General features: G+C 37.9%; 1 protein-coding gene across 1 annotated transcript in view; it reads left to right on the top strand.

Annotated features, from left to right (window-relative positions):
- Window positions 1–189: 189 nt before the first annotated feature.
- The window catches only part of ARIH1 (ariadne RBR E3 ubiquitin protein ligase 1), an 83,302-nt gene continuing 62,167 nt past the window's right edge, over window positions 190–21,324 (top strand). The window contains exon 1 of the mRNA XM_044659129.1: window positions 190–564. Within this exon, the coding sequence (XP_044515064.1) occupies window positions 193–564 (372 nt within the window). The 5' untranslated portion in view covers window positions 190–192. The remainder of the gene's footprint in view (window positions 565–21,324) is intronic.

Below are 21,324 nucleotides of genomic sequence, written 5' to 3'. Positions count from 1 at the left end.
CCGCCACCACCCACCCCCGGCCACCACCTCCCGCCGCTGCCGATCGGGCCCCCAGCGTCCGGCCGGGGAGGAGCCGCCGCCGCCCGCCGGAGCCGGGGCCGGAGCCGGGGCCGGAGCCGGCCAGGCCCGGGCTCTCCCCCCACTCCCCGCCCCGCCGCCGCCCGCCTGCCGCTCGCCCGCCCCCCGCGCGCCATGGACTCGGACGAGGGCTACAACTACGAGTTCGACGAGGACGAGGAGTGCAGCGAGGAGGACAGCGGGGCCGAGGAGGAGGAGGACGACGACGACGAGGAGCCTGACGACGATAACCTGGACCTGGGCGAGGTGGAGCTGGTGGAGCCCGGCCTGGGCGTCGGGGGCGAGCGGGACGGGCTGCTGTGCGGGGAGACGGGCGGCGGGGGCGGCGGCAGCGCCCTGGGGCCCGGCGGGGGCGGCGGCGGGGGCGGCGGCGGGGGCGGCCCCGGGCACGAGCAGGAGGAGGACTACCGCTACGAGGTGCTCACGGCCGAGCAGATCCTCCAGCACATGGTGGAATGTATCCGGGAGGTCAACGAGGTCATCCAGGTGAGGCGGGCGGCGAGGGCGGCCGGGCCGGGCCCGGGGCAGGCGGGCGGAGCAGGGGCAGGCGGGTGGGGCGGGGCGGCCGGGCCCGGCCACTTGTTGATAGCGCCGCGCCGGCCCTGCGGCTCGGGGGGACCGCGGGGAGGCCAGGAGAGGGCGGTGCTTCCGCGCCCCACCATGGCGGAGGCCTTCCTCAGGCCGGCCCAGGGCAGGGGCAGCCGCAGCCAGAGGGGGAGGAGGAAAATCGGGGAGACCCAAGAGAGAGGGAAGGGTCGCCTCCCATCCCCTTCCCCGAGCTGGCCCGGGCCCTGCCGGATGTGGGGGCAGGGGAGTCGGGGCTTCCCAGAAGTGGCGCGGCGCGGCGTGGCGTGGCCGGGCCTCCTCTTGGGAGCTGGCAGGAGGAATGCATGTTTACATCCTCCCAGCCCCGGCGGCGTGGGGGAGGGGGCGGACACCCGGGCGCCGCTTACCTGCGCGGCTGCTCCCGCGGAGAGCCTGGCTGGCTCTGCCCCGCATCTCTAGACCTGAGTCCTCCTTCGAGCTGTGGAGGTGGGGGCCACTTTGAGCACAGTTTAATATTTCCCTCTGCCCCAGAGCTTGCCTTAAAAAAAATCCTGCGTTATTGTTTAAATTCAGACAATACTCCAATTGTAAGCTTATAACCAAAGATCAAGCTATCTGCATCTAGACTTCTCTCTCGCTGCTAACTTCTTTCTCGTGCAGTCAGCTTTGTTCTGGCTGGACACACCACCTCCCTTTGAAACCCCCTTTCCTGTGGGTCATTATTTTATTTTGAGCTTAAGGAAATTAAGGGAAGTTTCCATTTGCTTGAAAAGGGGTGGATAAGAGGAGTAACACTGGACAACCTTAATTTAATTTGAAGCTTTTTTTCCCCACTTAATCTTGGTGTATAGAAACGAAAGGAAATTTCTAAGCATCGCTAAGCTTCCTGCTTGGCAAGTTACCTGATACTTTTTTTCCCTTGCTGACCATACAGTTTGGTAGAAATCCAATAAGATAATTCTGACTAATTTTTTGTTTGTGTTAAATTGAAATATCTATTAATAACTGAAATTTCTGTAAATAGATGAAAACATTCAGGGGCCAATTGATAGTGCCTCTAAAATTCCTGAAAAAAAGAAATAAAAGCAATTGCAAGCTTAACTGATGCTCCATTTCTAGCCTTATTTTCATACAAACCATATGTAGCATATGTTTGTAAAGGGAAGGGTGAGACCGTATTTTAATTAAGCACCAAAAATCTCAAACTTAACCTGCTGCAATGGAAGCAGCACTGAATTTGGAGACAGTCAGGGCCTTAGGTTTCTGAGCTTAGCTCTTCTACTCGGTGACTTAAGTCATTTAGTTTTCCTGTGAGCCTCTGTCTTTACATGTATAATATGAGAAAGGGGGTGTTAGGCTAGGTGACCTTTTAGCTCTAAATCCTATGATCCATAACTTAGTTCCAAAGGAAAACTAACAGAATTATCTGAACTGTAACTTTTTGTAATAGGCTTTCCTGAATTTGGAAAAAAAATTTTGGACTTTGTAAATTGAAAAATTTTATTCATTTAGGACAGGCTCTAGAACTGTTTTAACCTAGTTCTACTTCATTTGTGTAGGGCTCAGAGCCCTTAAAGGAAATAATTCATTCAGCAGCATTTTGTGTTGCTGCAGATTCAAGATATGAAAGTGATACTTGTCTTTATCCTCAAGAAGCTTTTAAGTCAGAGTTTGAAACTCAAATTTACAAAGCTAAACTAGTTTCTTAGCTTTTGTTTAACCTGTTTGTTTAAAATAATTTATGAGGCTTCCTCTCTTTAAATCCCTACTACTTCTCTGATAGATTTGAATTATTTAGGATCTTCATAGGACCAGATGTCAGCTAAAAGAAAAAGCTAGCATATTTTCTAACAACCAAGTATTGAGTACCTGTCAGGTACCATATGATGCCAGAGGGGAAGATGCAAATAAGAATATGAGGCTTTTTGCTCTTAAGGAGTTTAGGTTCTCAGTGTGATGATGTTCACTAACAGTATAAAAATGTGCCCATTGCCATTTAAATCTACTTTTAGACAGTTATGGGGAGGTAAAATTAATTTTTTTAACTGTTCCATACAAAAATCAATACTGTATTGGTTCCAAGGCTGAAGAGCAGCAAGAACTAGGTGACTTGCCCAGGATCACATAGCTGGGAAATGTCTGAGGTCAAATTTGAACCCAAGATCACCCATCTCTTGACCTGGCTCTCAAGCCACTAAACCACCTAGCTGCCCCTAAAATGAATTCCAATCCTTAGAATGTGTCCATGCTGCCATATTGGTTCAAATTTGAGCAGCACCCCCAAAAATGAGATTTTGGAATAAAATATAAGTTGCTAGCATTTACTTCATGAAATTATTGGCTAAGTTTTTTGCAAACCAGGCGGAGGGGTTTAACAAAAATACATCCTGTTTGTACAAAAATGGTAAAGGATAAGAAGGCTTCTCTTGAATAGTGCACTAATTTGAACATAAAACTCTTAATATTTTCATTATTAGTAAAGGTTTGTGCTCTCACTAATATTCTTTGTTAATGAATTTATTTGCCCTAAAACTTGTTTCTTATATAACTATCAGTAATAGCTAAAATGTATGTGGCACTCTTGCAAAGAGCTTAACAACTCATATTATTTTATCCTATTTACACTATTACCCCATTTTTAAAGTGAGGGAACTGAGGCAGAGATTGAGTTGCTGAGGGACATCCAGTTAGTAAATGTCTCAAAACCAGGACCCTTACATATTTTAAATGTTTGCTAGTTTAAGGTTTTGTATATGGGAAACTCAAGAGTAATGAGACATTGGGTAATTAATGTTCAAAGTAAAAATGTATCCTTAATCAGATTATATGTTTACTAAGTCTGTAAAGAGTATGTAAAGCAACCACCAACCCTCTCTTCCCTGCCTCCTGTCCCCTACTCCCTCACCCATTTTTCAAGTAAAATCTTAAGACTCATTTAGGATATCATGGGCCTTTGAATCTAAAATCCCAAATATAATACAGGTTAAATTATTTGACCTTTGAACCTAAATGACAACCTTTTTTGGGAAAAGGGAATATATTAAATGATTATTTTTCTTAGCCTACAGGAGCCTATAAACAAAATTCCCAATTATACCTTTAGGTTGAAGATACTTTGGCATGTAGTGAAATCATGCAGTAGAATTGTCCCAAAGCTGATCTGCTGTTCTCTGTTTAATTTGTATGCTAATTTCAGAAATCAGTTATCTTCATGCCTTCAAGTCCCACTGCTTGATATTGCTTCTCTTGGCTTCTAAGCGGTCAGAAGCTATCTGACTTGCTTTTACACATATGAATTTTTTTAATTGCTAAATGCTGCTAATTGCCACATTGGTGCGATTTGAAGTTAGTCTACTGTAACTTCAAATGTCTCTATTTTTTAATTAAACTAATCATACAGGTGCTGCTTGTCATTCTATACTCCATAATCTGAGTATGAAAGTTAAGAGTTGTGGGATTGTGAGTCAACCAAACCTTTCCAGGCCCTGTGATCTCCAAATCTTGAATAAACATAAAGAGCTATCATTTCTTTTATGCTATTTTTAGTAGATTAAAATGGTTTTAAAAAGTATATTTGACACATAGGAATTCACCAGTAGTAGATTTTTCCTATTTCAAGTTAATTTTTTAAACTGCCTTGACCATTATTTTACTGTTCCAAGCTCTGCTGTTGGACAAATAGTTGGACAGCTAAGATATAATAATTGAAAAACATCATAGATATTTGCTGAAAAAAATCTACATACATGATCCCCAAAGGCTTAGATATAGGTTTTGGTAATCTTATACACTTATTAATGGCTGTACCTTGTTGTTTTGGTTTGGTTTTGGGGATTGTTTTAGAGTTGAAAAGGGCATAAAAACAGTGTGAAGCAAAGTAACAGTTGTGGAAATTAAAAGTATTGTTGATGAATGTTGTGAAAGGTTAACTTTTCCCTTGAAAATAACTAAAATTGAAATTATAAATTATAGAAGTTAAACATTTGTAGAAAGTTTGTTAACATTAGAAATTCTAGTTTGTTGAATTGTAAGTAAATTAAATTAATTTAAAAATGTTTCATAATTCCATTTGGAATTTGTTGGTAGTTATTGCTTTCAAGGTCTTAAATCTTAATAGTAGTACTATTTCAACTAATCATAATTTCAATTGTAATATTAATGTTATTCCAAAATTTTTGTATAAAGTAGAAGTAATTTTTATAAATTACTTACAGAATGTTGCAGAATTCCAACCTATCCCTCCTCCTTTCACATTCCCCATTACCTTTTTCCATTTAAAAAATTATAAGGCAGAAATAATCTTCAGACTACTTTAACTTTTAGGAATATCAAAGTAAGAAAGGAAAGTTACCCCAACAGATGATCTAATTAAACTTGAAATTGTTTATTATTTCAGGCAACAAAAGATAATGCATGCTATGAAAGGAAATCTGGAAATTTAGCGTTTTTTGAGTTATGGCCTGTTTTTCCAAGTAGAATTATGTTCATGTGTCTATAAATCTCCTACACGCACCATAGGTTCTAGTAACCGTTGCCAAGTATTAAGTACATTAGCCACTACATTATTATATGATCCAATACTTTATTTGGGGATTAAGTGAACTAGTACAAAAATACATAGCCTAACACAAAGGTCTAACTCAAGGGTGTAAAAGTATGAGATCAAAGACTGACATTCAAATAATGCTAGTTAAAGTGTATGGTTGCACATAGGTTTATGTAGGAGAAAGATTTGTCCTTGCTTACTTGCACAGTAGGTATTCAGCAACAGTATGACTATGAGATGGCAAACAGCTGCATAAACTTCATTTTCATTTGCTTTGATGTACTGTTCATCATGTGATGTGGGTAGACCAAAAGCAGAAGGGTGATAGAAAGTGGACATCATTGGGAGAGAGTTGGGGGGGAAGTTGGTGCGTGTCTGGATGGAAGATATTTTGGCTTTTTAAAAAATTATTAAAATTTATACAGTGTCGTGTGTATAGCCTATTAACTTTTTTTAGCCATTTGTGTTTTTTCCCCCCATTGTATTTCACACAGTGGTCAAGACCTCTGCTATCTGAAAGTGTTTTACTTGGAAGAAGAAAGGTTATCGATGGGGTTAAATAAAAAATAAAAATAAACGTTTCAGAAATAATGCTTTCTCTAACTGAGGATGCCTTCCACTCACAGTTGGGAACCAATGCAGGTTGGGAAAGTACAACCAGTAAAGTGAAATTTGGAGAAAAGAAAGTTGGTTCATCTGGTAGTGCTTTGGAAGTGGAGCCACAGTGGTTCTTTAAGGAAATTAGTCAAACAGTATGCTAAGCTGCTGTGGGAGCTGGCAGGGGAGGGCATGTTACTTTTTTTTTTAGAAAATAGACATCAGTACACGGTTATCTGTGACAAAGTTCATAGGCACTGTGGAACATCTTAAATTGATGAAGTAGAAGTTGAGAAAAGGGAGAAGAGAGCATGTTTCATACAGGGGTGGGTAGGTGACAAGATCAGTTTGGGATAATTGAAAAGGACAGTTTGACTTCCTAGGCAAAAAAGGAGGAGGGGATGAGGGAGGGAAGGGGAGATAGAAACATGGAGGATTGAATTAAAAATCTGGGACAGGCTTTTTTGTTTTGATTTTTTTGAGTACTTGGAGAATAATAGAAGGAGTTTTTGGAGAGAGTTCTGAGGTGAAGAGTTCCCTGACTCATCTCAAGTGGTAGTAATGGCCATCTCAGTTACTTTTGTGCTTATGGAGGAAACTTGGTTTGGATCATTTTTCCTAGATTATCCACAAATCATTTATTTTTGCTTTTGGAAAGCATTGTATTGTGTCTTAAAAGCAAATTTCCAACCTTGGGTTTTGCTAACTTAAGATTGAATGTGTTGGCAACTGTAAACTCTTTAGGCTTCTCTAGTGACCTGCCCAGCCTTATTGCAACGGAAACCTCTGCTTGTGAATGCTTCCAGTTTGATGACTTGGGAAGCTTGTTAATTCATAGGGATGCTCTATCCCATCTTAGTCCTTTATATTAGGACTTAGCTTATATTATATTAGGTCTTAGCTTATCACCCTAGTAGGGGTTCTTAACTTTTTTAGTATGTGTGCTGCAGAAGCAAGCACAGTTCTTAACTTTTTGGTCTCGTAGGCACTTTTGGTATTCTGATACCTAGAGAAATCTTTGTCAAAATAATGCTTTTAAGTGCATAAAATTTGTAACAACAAAAGAAACTCAATTATCTTAAAATACAATTATCAAAACTTTTAAAAAAAAATCAGTTCATGGACTTCAAGGTAAGAACCCCTGCCATAGAGTTCTATTCATGGGTTTGGGTTCTGCTCTTTTTGGAAGCACTAGGACACAGATTGCGTCTAATTCTTGATGGCACACTCATGTGAGGCTGGGCAAATTATTTACTTTTTCATGGCCTCAAGTTTCCTAATAATCTGTAACATGAAAAAAGAGGTCTTCTAAATGTCTCCCTAAATCTTCTCCCAAGACCCACGTCTTTCCCAGTCCACTTTTACCACACCATCTTTTAAGTCTTCTGTTTGTCAGTATGTCTTTTAACTTAAGGGCCCTGGACCAGTGGCATGCAAGAGAATACAGTTGAGGGCAGGGAGGTATAAACTCTGGCACCCATATACATATACCTTGTAAAGTGATCAGGGGTAAGTTCTTAGAGCCAGAGACATTTAAAACAAATCCATTAGTTCAGAAGCCTCTTCTAGCTTGCCTGAGGAGACAAGACTGGCTTTTCTTCCTACTGCTAATTCTTGGCTCTCAACCTATCTGAGCCTTCTAATTTGTGAAATGGAAGTGTATATATGTAACTCTAACCTATATCAGTGGGTTCTTGGGAGCCTCCGAAGTCAACATTTCAGGGTTTTTTTTAAGTACTATATAAAAGTTAGGCATTACTATTCATAGTTGATCCAGAAGAAATGATTCATTCAAAGAAGATGACTAGGTTCCTTTGGTATGTTAAAATAAACTGAGCAAGGTGCATTTCATTTTTATTCAGTCTTCAAGCTATTAGATAAGCTTCTTACTTAAATAAAGTATAAAGATGGGCTTTCTGAGGCCTTTGCTTTGGTTACTTTGGTCCACTTGGGCCTTAAAACAATAGCAAGACATTGTTAAGGTTATACAAGGTGTCCCAAAAGTCTTAACTGCAGTTTTCGTTGTTGTTTCTAATAAACCTTCTATCTTAGAATTGATATTAAGTATGAATTCCAAGACAAAAAAGAGGTAATAGTAATAGCTAAACAGTTGGGGTTAAATGATCTGCTCAGGATCACACAGCTAGGAAGTTATCTGAGGTCAAATTTGAACTCAGGACTTTCCATCTCCAGATGACACTCTATCCAATGTGTCTAGTTGCCCCTTCACTGCAGTTTTAAGCAAGGAGGGATCGAATTTTTTTTCTTTTGTATCAGTTATCACTCAACTTTGTGCCATCTCCTGACTGATTAAAATATTTTTGTCTTCATCTGAGCACTGGCAAATTCTTTCAGGTTTGTTTGATTCTTTGCTGGGCAAGGGTCTCAAGTATCACCACACTATCAACAGGTGACTATTATAGAAAAAAGCTATTAAGGTCCTTTCCAAGACAACTTCAATTTTGTATTTCTTTGGAACTGACATTTTCTTCTTTGACACTTAATCCAGAAAGAGACCAACTGAAAATGAACTTTATGTAGTTCTTTGCCCCAGATATCAGCTTATAAATCCTGATGTGTTGTTTCAAAAACCTTTTTTCAATTACATTCTATCAACAAAAATCTGCCTTTTCCTTCCACCCTCAATACATAAATATACGTGCATTGAGAAAGAAAAGCCCCTGTTACAAACATGTAAAATCAAGCAGGAAAATTGTCACAGTGATCAGCTATCAGGAGGCATGGATATCTCTGGAATTGTGTTTGATTATTGCATTGATCAGAGGATCTGTTTTAAGAGTAAAGACATTGTGATTGTATAAATTATTCTGTTCACCTCTCAGAATAAATTCATACCATTCTTCCCAGGTTTCTCTGAAACTGGACCCCTTCATTTTACAGCACAATAGTATTCTATTCCAATTTGCCACTGCAAAAAGTGCTCTACAAACATTTAGTAACCATTTAATATGTACAGGCATGCCACTTTGGGACACTAAAGAGCCTAGCAATGAGTTTGGGGTACAAAGAGGAATTAAGTTTTGTTTCATAAAAATGTTGGTCTCTGTGCTGATGAAACCTCTGAAGGTCCTGGGTTTTAATTACCTTGAGTAAGCTTTGCCCCACCAATGACTGCCATCAATTTTCTATTTATTTATGTGGTTTTTTTGGCTTTTTTTAACCATCCTTTTTGATCTGCTTGCTGTTTTTGGTACTTTGATACCTTAGACTACCTCTACCTCCTTTTTACTGGAAAGCTTTTCTTCACTTACCCTAAGATGCCACACTATCCTCATTCTCCTACCTCTCTATATATTCTTATTTCCTCTCTTTAACTGATACTTTATTTTCTTCTCAGCCTAATTAATATTGGTGGTGTCCCTAAAGGTGTGTGTGCTTGGTACTTTGTATACTTTTTAGGTCACTATGCAGACAACTCCCAGATTTCTATTTCCAGTCTTGACTTTTCTTCTGAGCTCATTTCTAACTCCATATATGGGCATCTCCATCTGAATGATTTACTGATACCTCCAACTAAGCAAGAAAAATAATAATCTTTTCTACCTTTATCTCTTCCTGTTTTCCACATTTACCTTCAAATATCAACAAGGATGAGCCCTGCCATATCTATAACATCTTTAAAAATTTATTCCCTTCATATCTGTCAGCCACCATTCAAGTTCATGTCTTTATTGTCTCCTGCCTAGACCACTACTTAGCTCAGTGAAGAAGAGGCCAAAGGAAAGGAAGTGCTCATCTGTCAGTCTGTTTCTAAGGCAACTCTTTTGAAGTTTCATTGTATTGTATCCTACTCATTTGTATTCCTCAGATTAGGAATAATGTCCCATGTCGGGATAGAACATTTCAGGGGCCAGCATCCGGCCCATCACTGACTTAGCCTCTTTATAGGTCTTCTGACCTCCACTCAATGTCAAAGTCTTTCTGACAAAGAAATATGGTTGTTACTCCAATTAATTTTATGTGACTTCCTAATAACAAGTAAAATCAGATTCCTTTGCCTGGTATTCATTCATAATTCCTCTGCACAATTTGACACATCTTCAGCCTACCTTTCTAGCTGTTATCTCATTACCCATCAACTGTCCATTCTTTTCTCACACACCCCTACCCCTCAATATAATAGATTCTCATGCTGTACCCTGAGGTTGGTCTCTATGTAGAATGCTCTCTTACCCTCTTACTGTTAAATTCCAAACAGTCCTTTAAACTCCAACTCAAATGTTAACACCTTTTTGAAAATGTCTTTTCTGCCTTCTACCTCAGACATAAAAATCTATGGCACTTTATTTTGGGTGATGCTCATTTAAGTTATGAAGTAATGTGTTTGTAGCTTATTTATGTACTTTGATTGTAAAGTCTTATGTCTAATCTAAACATGATCTTTGTATTCAATACCCAGCACAGTGTTCTGTTACATAGTAGGCACTTTAACAAAACATAAAAAACTTTGTGACAGTGGTTGTTATAATGTGTAACATGTATCCCTAATTTGAACCCAGATACCTTGCATATAGATGTATCAAGCATTGGTGGGGGCAATATGCCAGTGGATATGATCTGTAACTACTAGAAAACCCTGTCCTTCATCTTAATGTAGAAAGGATAATCAATCTGGTAGCTCCAGATTTTTTAAACATGAGATACCTTTTTTTTTTCAATGTTTGCTTACAGCTAAAGAGTAATTTCAGCATATTGCAAGTTTTAAAGGACCTAGAGATCATCCAGCCATCCTTTAATGAACACATTCCTAATTGATGTCCTTTTAGAAGAGAACACTTCATTACGTTTTGGGACAACTGTAATTATTCTTTGTAACATTAAGATAGTCTCTGCTTCCCTTCCAGATTATTCAATTTACTCTTCTGTTTCCTGGTCCAGTGGTATGAAACTCACAGTTCAAATAATTTAAAATGTATTGGGAGAGGGAAGGATTGAGAGCCAGGTCTAGAGATGGGAGGTCCTAGGTTCAAATCTGGCCTCAGACACTTTCTAGCTGTGTGACCCTGGGCAAGTTCCAACCAGCCTAGCTCTTACTGCTATTCTGCCTTAGAACCAATACATAGTAGTGATTCTAAGATGGACGGTAAGGGTTGTTTTTGTTTGTTTGTTTGTTTGTTTGTTTTTTTAGTTGTATTGGGAAATGTTTAACAAAGTTTAATAAATAAAAATACTTTATGACATAGATAACGTTCATTTCTGTTTTTCTAATAACTAGCAGGAAACCATTTCTATTTGAATTTGATGACCACTCTTCTGGCTTATACAGAACAAATCTGTTCCCTCTTATGTGACACTTATTTGGATAGCTATAATGATCTGCCTTCCTCCTCACACACATTTGAAACTTGTCCTCCTCACAAATACTATCCTCAGTTCCTTGGAACTTCAAAGAATATTCATTTCACCTCATGAACAAAAAAGCTTCCTAACCCTTCTACTTTGCAGCAAAGTTGAGGTTTTATCTATCAACAAGCATTAAATGATGACTATGGGCCAGACATTGTTTTAATCATAAAGATGAAAACAAAACTGTCCCTACTCTGTGTGCTTACTTTCTCCTAGAAGGTTAACAGTTACAAAATGTATATATGTATATAACTCACATAAGAGTATTTGCCTCCAGCCTATCTTTTTCCATCAACTTTTTCTTTTGACAACCTTGATTTCTCTTTTATAGTTCTTTGTAATGTATATTTCCCACCTCTCCCTTGTTCTTATCCTCAATTTTGGTGTTGTTTTGTTTTGTTTTGTTTTGTTTTGGAGACTCTTGGTTGCATTGTTGTTGTTACTATTATTATTATTGGTTTCTATTTCAGAGTATGCTTGGAGTCCTCTAGGGCCATGTAGCTTCCCAAAAAGGAAATCCTACCCACTGCCCAACTTACTGTCCATTTGTATACTCTCTACAAAATAGAAAAATCTCATACCTGGACATTTGGCTATCATCATCCAATTGGGATTTCCTGGTTGAAAAAGCCAGGTTCTTTAGGGTGATTATAAAGCTCATTTAAGAGGCTCTGCAGTGTTTTGAGGCTTGAATTTATCAGCACAATGTCATGTGCATCTGGAAGGCCTTAGAACATTGATGGCAAACCTTTTAGAGACTGAGTGCCCAAACTTCACCCTGAAACCACGTGTGAGCCTACCCTGCTTGCACACCCCCTCTCCCCATTAAGCCAGACTGGAGGGTGGAAGTTCTGCATTGGGCTGCTAGGCAGAGAGGTAGGGCATGTGAAAATTATCCTCAGCCTTGGTGGAGAAGGGAAGGAGAGCTTATGCGCACTGTGGGCTTTTGCCAACACAGCATTAGATAGACCTCTGTGACAGAGGGTAACATGTTTGGCAAGCATATATCTTCATTTGATATCTGCCCCAATATTAATGATTAGAGGGGTCATAGAACAAGGTTATCTTTTTCAAGGAGTCTTGTATTTTGACACAATACAGTGGAGATAATCTTGTTGGAAATGAACCTGATTAGGAAATAGATAATTTGTTCTATCAAATCAGATACTTTTTATTGGTAGACAAAGCATAGTACATTCTTGTATATTCTACATGCTTTTATAAATAATGTGATTATTAAGGTGTGTTTTTCTGTGAAATATTGAGAGCAAAAGTTTCCCTGTTCCTTCTTTTTTTCTTAACAGTTTAAAAGCAAATGCAGATTGCGTAATTATAGATGAATCCTTAGGCACCTTTTAAAACTGTGTCTCTGTGTGTATACATATGTGTCTGTAGATAAGGATATGTAGTAATGTGGTCTGAATTATTTTTAGTATCTTCCCCCAGGTACACTGAGAATAATTGATACAGTATCCTTAAATTTTTCCCTATAGGGTTATGAAACGGTAGCAATAAAATAAGTTACATCGGTGGTAGAGCTGTCAATCAGTATAACCATTTTTAAAAATAATTTGCCGGTATGTCAGTAAATTAGGCAAGGTGGCCATACCCTTTGATCCAGAAAGTCCACATATATACTAAAGTAATTACAGAAGCATTTTTTGTGATACCAAAGAATTAGGGGGTGGGAAGTGGATGCTTATCAACTACAGATTGGTACATGAATGTGTTGTAATATCTTGTGGGGTTTAGATATTATTTTTCCCCACTTTAACCTATTGTTAAAATTGCTTATTGTTAACAACTAGAAATTGTTGAATGGGAAGTGAATATTCTGATTCACGTCCAAAAGCATTTTTGACCACATTTTCTTGAGAAATTTATTAGGCATGCAATAGGGAACTGTTGCAGATTTTGAGTAGGCAAAGGAAATTAAAACAGTGAATGAGAGCTTCAAATTAGGTAGTTATTAAGCACCTACTATGTGCCCGACAATATGATGCTAAATGTTGGAGTTACAAAGATGTATGAAATAGACATGTTGAAAATGAATTGGAAGAAGGAACGTGAACAGAAATGGAAAGATGGTTTTCAGGATGACTGAAAGCATGCTCTTATACCATCTTGTCACATTTTATGAAAAGAATATTGGTAATACCAAACCAGTTGCTTTAAAAAATCCTTTGCTAGGAGGAACAATTCCCAGCTTTCTTTGACTTTGCCAAGTAGCTGTCAGTCATCTTCTGTGGTTCATCTTTATGTCCTGATTAATTCAGGTTTTAATAACCTCTTGTTCCGGTCACAAGAAGCAGGCCGAGGTGTTGATAGAGTGTTTGCTCAATTTACTTGTTAGTTTCGAGGTTTGCATCTGACTTGTCATTGTGGTATTAATTGCATATCCGAACATAACTACAGTCCTGATGGATACTTCTGATTAATGACATCTTGAAGAAGCGTTGTTACTTAAGAGATTGGGTTTTTTGTCCCAGTGGGATTTCAGAAATGCCTTTTGGTATCAGTTATGTGTTTTTTAGTATTTTGATGGTATTTAGTTTTGGTTCTGAAAATCAAGTTAGAAATAGCATTGCTTATTCATTGTTAAAGTAGTATGAATGTTTTTATTCCCACCAGTTGGTGATATTAGCAAAATGCCACTTTTTGGACCTTGCATTTATCCATATTCAACTAATAAGCTTCTTTTAATAGTGTAGTAATGAGCAGGGATAGATTTTTTTGTTTTAATATTTTTCCATCATCGCATTGCAGCTCTCCATGATACTGATACTTTTTGTCTAATATTTGCAACCACTGGAAGAATTTATCCAGATTTTCATAAAATCTTTTCTACTTCATGGTTTCTTGTGATTGGATAAAGGATTGTTTGCCATTTTAGATGACTCCAAAAGTTTTGTTTGTTTGTTTTTAAGTTCTATACTATTTAGGTGGAAGAAGAAAAGGCAGAGAAAGAAGTAAAAGGAAGGAGGTCTCCTATTAAACAATTCTCCAAGAATAGTAGGCTTGATAAGCTATCTGTACTACCTAATCAAGACAGCATTTAGAATTTTTATAAATGAGTTGATATTCCCAATTTTGGATAAAACCAGAAAAAGTTGTGTCCATCCCCATTCCCCAAACCTGCCCCCCACCTCCATCTGTGAGTAGGAACCGAAGGGGAAAAAATAGAATAGAGTGTTGTTTTGCAAGGGAGGGATTCTTAACAGGCTTAGTGAGATAGTAACATACATATACCTGTTTACCAGACACCTGGCTAACCCTCTTTAATGGTGAGAGGAGCCATACAACTGAAAATCCACTTTCTCTGACAGCATATTAGAGTCACAAGATAAAGACTTGGTGTGTGTCTAGAAAGATGCTTCTTCTAACACTGGACAAAAATGCCTGACCTTCACAGCTGAAAGAAGCTGCAGCAATCAAAGAAATCATTAGCTAGTTTTTTCCTATTACTGAAGCATTCACATCTGTGTGAAACTAAGAATTACTGGAAACACATTTTTGACCATGCTTCCCATGAAACCCTAGTCATCCGAAAAGAATCAATTTGCTTCAAATTCATTTGAATCTAGTAAACTTTTATTAAGGCCAATGCATTTTTCTTCTAGAATAACTGTTGAACATTTGGGATTTGATATGCCTGCCAGAAGAATAAAGGACATTAGTTTTTCCATATGTTAACAAGAATTTTAATAGAGTATACTCTCAAGTCAAATGATCATTTGGATGGGATTTAGTCCTTAATTTGCATATAAGTCTTTGCTTCGTATGTAATGCAAAGTAGCACTATTAAAAGAACTTCAAGGAGGAATGCTAAGATACTGTTTTCAAACACCTTCAGTACTATAGAAGAACCCATTTATAGTAAACTCTGTTATCCAACATGCTATTAACTGGAACTTTCTATTAACCAGCACAATGATTGATGTTAATAATGACCCTGAGGCACTGCAAGACCCTGAAGTGCCTTCTGAACCATCCAAGAAAAATGAAGTTCTCTCCAGTGTAGCTTTAGTGTAAGTATCTCATTCTTCCTGTTTGAACACTGGCAATCCATATGGACTGTAGAGACTACCAATTAAACACAATATTTGACTTGAACAAATAATTTGCTGACCATGCTGGATAAGAGTTTACATGTAGAAAACTGTAGGATATTGTTTGAAAAGACACTTAAAGAAATAAAATGTAAGTTAAGATATGACCATTTAGGGGAGATTTGTAGAGCTTTAGATTATAGAAATAGACATCTAGGTGTGCTAGGTATAATACTGAAGAATGGTGTAGCACATTCATGGAGGTCAAAGATATGTGGAGTAACTTTGGATCTTGAAAGCCAGCCAGAAAGGATTCCTCTTAATAGGGTCTGAGCTTTCTAGCATGAGATATGAAATACCAAAGCAAGAGGCCATATTTGTGTTAAGTCATGGTGGGCTGTATTCTGAACTAAGCATAGATCTACCTACTTCCCTGCATCTGTATATAGTTCATCATACTAAAATCAACTTTTCACAAATCAGCCAAATTAAGCTTAAAAATTTGGATGACTTAAATATGGTATAGATTAGGAGTTTGGGGATAAAGTACATTCTTTCTCTTTAGAAAAACCCTTTTGGCAACCCATGAGTAGTGGTGTTAAAAGTAACCAGAAGTTCAGATGGATAGCTCTTCGAAAGATACTGTAGATGCTAATTTTTCTGCAAGATAGTATCCCCACTGTCTTGATCTTCATCTACTCATATTGTTTGTGAAAATATTTAAATTCATCTGAACAAGATAAAAAGGAACTTAAACGTTGTCAAAAATAGACAAGACTGCTTTCTAGATATAGCTACAGAAGAGTTTTGTTCATTGATTTGATTATTAATATCAAATAAAATGCTTAACCCTAGACATGGTCTCCAGAAGTGTGTTGTGATACCCTGAGAGAAGTTCTTAACATTCTAAACCAAATAATTCCCTGTTGAAGGCAAGGTCTTCAGTTCTTCATAGACAGCACATGGATTTTAAATACTTTCAAACCTTCTTTGTCACTGCAAGTATTAGGACAAACTGGGCTAGCCACCTATACTGTATACATAAATAAAATAGATAAATACATTAGCCACAAGAACATTATGTATTCTGCTAGGACATTGTTTAATCTTAGCAGTGTTAACCTTATAGGCCCATGTTGGCCAACTTAGAGCATGGGGTGGGGGGCGGGAGTTGCTCTCTTTCCTCTCTTCACATGCGCCTGAGGACATTTCTCACAAAACCACCTCTCTGCAGCTCAATGGGGGAGCACCTCCTTCCTCCCCTATATGGGGGCGGGGGGGAGACTCTTGCATCATACAGTTTGCAGTTTGGGCACTCATTCTCTAAAAGGTTCACCATCACTACTACTAGGCTATTGAACTAATTAATTTGGAATTTGCATTACATTTTCAATGAATCCAGAATTGCAAGAATCTATATTTTAATACCATTTCTTCCTGTGCTGTCATATGGTTATAAACCATGGAACATCACCATCTCAGCGTTAAAATTAAACTGAAGGAGCAACAGAAGGATGGATTGTGGAAATAGATTGTACGTTACTAAAAATGATCTGCATTCAAGAAGTGGCATAAAAGCACTATCAACTCTATTACTGAAAATTGAGCCATATAGTAAAAACTACAAGGCAATAAAATAACCCAGTTTGGTAAATACATCAATATATCATGGGGCTTCAAGAGGAAGATCTTCTGCACATTGAGTATGGGGAAAGTTGGCAAAAATAAGATGGAGTATGGTAGGGTATGTTACGTGTACCAGTGGACAAAGTAATTCAAAGTACTATTAAATTGATGTAAGATTTTAACTAAGTATATATGTTTTCTTCTGAATCTAGCCTCAGCCTCAACTAACACATTTTCCTCCTTGTCTGAATAAACTCGTTCTAGCTTAGCACAAAATCTAAGATAAGCCAAATAAGAGGCGGCTAATACTGTGAGTTTTCCTTGCCAGTCTCCCCCTTTATAAAGATTTATCTTATCATAAAACATCATGAAAAAGTTTCACGGTCCCATCAGGCTTGATGTTAAGAGGAGCAAATTTTATAAAGACAGAATTCCCTCTGTTACTAGAACTTACATTTTCCTGTCAAATTTTTCTTCCAGTCACCCTGCTTTGACTCTTTCTTTCTCCTTTCCCAATCCTTCAGTCTAATTAAGATTCTCAGACTAATTACCTAGATTACTTTGAATTGTGTTTTAACCTATAACATAGTACTCTATTCTAATTCACTACTTACTGTCAAATTAAACTTCTTTAGCACAATTCTTAGCTTCTACTAAAATTCGCTAGTGATTCTTCCAATGGTTCATGAATTCTGAACTCAGCCAATCATTCAGGCCCTCAGTACTTTGGCACAAGCAGCCTTTCAGCTTTATTTCTGTTATATTCATCTCTAGATTGTTCACATTTTGGCTCAGCTACATTTAAGGAATAGACTAAATTTGACCTGAGACTTTAAAGATAAAAGATCATTATTTTTATATAATTTTTGTGCTGTAAAGTGTAATAAATCTATACTTCCAAAAGTTTCCTTTTGGTTTTGTGCTTTTTTCTGAATTTCTGAACTTAAAAAAATTTTTTTCAGTGATCTTCTTTTGGTATTCACTACAATTACTATCCTCTACCCTCCACCCCCAATTTTTTTTCTTAACATGGGAGGGGAAACACTTGTAACCATAATAGCTAAGCAAAACAAACCCATACAGTAGCCATGTCCAAAAATGTTCATGATATAACTTTCTCAGGAGGTGAATAATATGTTTCATCATAGATCATCTGGACATGTAAGTTGATCACTGCTTTGATTATAGTTCTTGAACATTTGAGTTATCTTTCTTTACAACATTGTCCTAGATCTCCTTGCCTACCTCTAATTCACTTCTTACTTTGTAGAATTCTCTGGAACTCTTTCATCATTTCTTATAGTTCAATACATTCATATCCTGCTATTTGTTCAGCCATTCCTAATTAATCAATCTTTTTCTTTCCCTTCCCTCTGACAACTACTTTTTTCATTTTAATTCCCATTTCAGAATAAGGAATTTTTTTCTTTTCATCTTTCATCCCTGTATCTCTCCCCTACTCTGCCTATTCTCTTATCCCCGTTAAAATTGGTTTATTTCTTATTTATCTTGTGTATAGTTTACTTTGTTCATATTTGCTTACTTACTGTCTTCACCCATTAGACTCCTATCTTTTGATGCTTTTTATATCCTTAGAACTTTGCTTAGTGCCTGACACATAGTAGATGTTTAATACATGTTTATTAATTGATTGATTTGAATAAAAATAAGCTTCATTTGATGCTCCCTTGCACCCCTTTTTTTATTTGATATATTCCTTTACCCTCACACACCTTTGTTATGAGAATTATTAATAAGTTCCACTCACTTCATACCTTTTACAATAATTTATTTCTCCTCATTCCCTCTTTCCTAATTCCCATCTTGAAACTCTCCAAACAAATCCAACCCAATTCCATATGGATCCACTATTTTTTCTTATTTTAACCCTTTGAATACATTAAAGTTCCCAATAGTCACTTGTTTCTTCTGTTAATTATTAGTACTGTATCCAGCCCATTCCAGTTGCTAAATCAAATAAATTGGTCTGCCTAGGTTTCTTTGAACTCTTGCATTGTCTCAAAGTTCCTAATTAGCTTGTCTTTTCATCAAATACTTGAACATCTTTTTTTCATTTAAAGATCCATCCCATTCCTTTTCCTCCCTCCTCCCCTTTGTTGTTACATACTTGTTTTAAAAAAACACTCTTTTTTGCCTTTTGGAATACTTGGATTATAGTCCAAGGTATCCTCTCATTAATTTTTTTTAATAAACCTTTACCTTCCACCTTAGAATCAAAACTATATATTGGTTCTAAGGCAAAGAGTGGTAAGGGCAAGGCAATGTGGGGGTTAAGTGACTTTGAAACCCTGCTTTGTGGTGTTTAGCATTACTCCTCTAATAGGTTGTGTTTTTAAGTATCTCTGGGTCTATAATAACTTTTAAGGTAGTAGTTATTGTATTCTAGTTTACTCATTTCTCCACTGTTAATTCCTAAACTGGGGCTCTGTGCCAGGACCAGACTTAGTCCTTTACTGCTCATTCCTGCTGGTGCTTGTGCTGAATCATTTAGTTAGATTCTTGCCCTGAAGGACCAAAAAGGCTTTTTCTGTCCCTCTTCCCTGAATATTTGAGGTCAGAGTGCTGAGAAACTCAGAACTCTTGGCTATTCTCATGAAAATATTGTGTAGTTGCTTGCCTCTCCCAGTGGACCTGAGATCTGTACCCTGGTTTGCTGACCTCCCTAGGGCCACCATGGGGCTTACTTTGGCTGCATTTGTGGCCCACTTTTCTATTCTTCTTGGACTTCTGACTGACTGCAGTTCCAGGGTGGGAAACACTGTAGTGTTTCTCATTGAATTTCTTTTATCAAAATTCAGTCTCTGATTAGATTTGTAGGTTTTTCCCCAAATAAACATATAGAAACAAAGCTGACTTTCTCTTTTCTTGTTAGTGTGCTATCTTGGCTGGAAGTCTTGGTTATTTATTACTTTCATAACTTCTGTCCCACAGGGAGACATCGGGATATTGGTTTCTTTCTGTCTGAAACTGACCCACTAAACCAGAGTCTCTGATCTTTGGACTTTTACCTAATTAACCTGACCATGAATAAATTCTATCAAACAACTACCTGCCTTCACCATTTTCTGAATTGGAGCAGCCTTGTCTAACCTTTATACCAGTCGTCTGGCCTAATTTTTTTTAATACTCTTGACTTTGCCACCTCCTTTGTGAACTTGTTCTCTAAGTTAAGATAACGGAGCATGTTGTCTAAAGTGATTATTGTACTCACCTATCGATCAATTTGTTTTTATTTATGATGACATGCTAATTTCACCTATTGATCACCTATCGATCAATTTGTTTTTATTTATGATGACATGCTAATTTCACAATGAACTATTTGCTGAGTATTGTCTTTGCTTTTGTTCCTGTGATATATACAACCCTGGCCTGCAGGATGAGCCCATATAGCAACTCTGCATCATCATTGTGTTTTATGTTTTACTTTTTGGAGCATACATATCTAATTTTACTAAAGTTTCTTATCAATGGATTATTCACAGCTATCCCTATAATATAGATATTTTAATTTAAACTTATTGAGAGGTGTGTCAACTCCTCACTCAGGCAAGCTAGGTGCTGAGATGTGGCAAAAATAAACAGCCCATTTGTCTGAATTAATTGTAGAAATGTAGTTAGAAATGTAATAGTAGTGGTCATAGTTGTAGTACTTATGCTGACTGCTGTGTGCCAGACACTGTACTAAATACTATAAAAATGTTACCTCATTTTGATGCTCCAGGAAGCATTGGGGCTATTATTATTCCCATTTTACAGCTGAGGAAACTGATGCAAACAGGCAGCGTGCCTTGTCCAAGGTCATATAACTAGTAAGTGTCTGAGACTAGATTTGTTTGAACTCGGGTCTTCTTTAAGTCAGGCCTAGAACTCTTGTGCCATCTAGCTACCTCTAGAAACAGACTCTCTGGAAATTGGGGGACCCAATAATTTTGGTAACTCCAAGAGAGGAATAGATGGGCAAAGATGTAGGAGGGACAAGAAGATATGAATCCCAGGCATGGGTCTCCCCCTCCCCCCCCCTGGTCTTTTCCACTAAGAAAATTCACATACTTGTTTTAGTACCTATCTTGTCAGTTATAGACAGCTTCCACAAATACGAATTTTTTTTGTATTTCATTTATAGTGGAAACTATTTGCTTTTTCAAACTACTCAACTATAGGGAATGATTCCATCCCTGGTGAGATTTATAGAGATTTTTACTACGTGACTTTTGAATCTTCCCTTGTCATTTGGAGGTAAAAATCAGGACAGTGGCTTATTTACAAAATGTTGCTCTTAGTTGATAATTAAACACAAAAACTCAGGATAGAAATGGGTCTGGCCTTAGTAGTCTGTATCTGGGAGTCCATACTGTTAGAAAAATCAGTCATTTAAAAAACCTTGCTATGTAAGACCAATGTAAAATATATGTTGAGGGCCAACATTTTTCCCTAAGGGTCAGTTTAACCTTCTGTTCATTTTTACAGTGTTTGTGGTGACTGAGTTGCTTA

Source organism: Gracilinanus agilis, chromosome 2, assembly GCF_016433145.1.
Source record: "Gracilinanus agilis isolate LMUSP501 chromosome 2, AgileGrace, whole genome shotgun sequence".
In the NCBI taxonomy this organism is placed as follows: domain Eukaryota; kingdom Metazoa; phylum Chordata; class Mammalia; order Didelphimorphia; family Didelphidae; genus Gracilinanus; species Gracilinanus agilis.
This window is presented reverse-complemented; position numbering and strand designations above follow the sequence as displayed.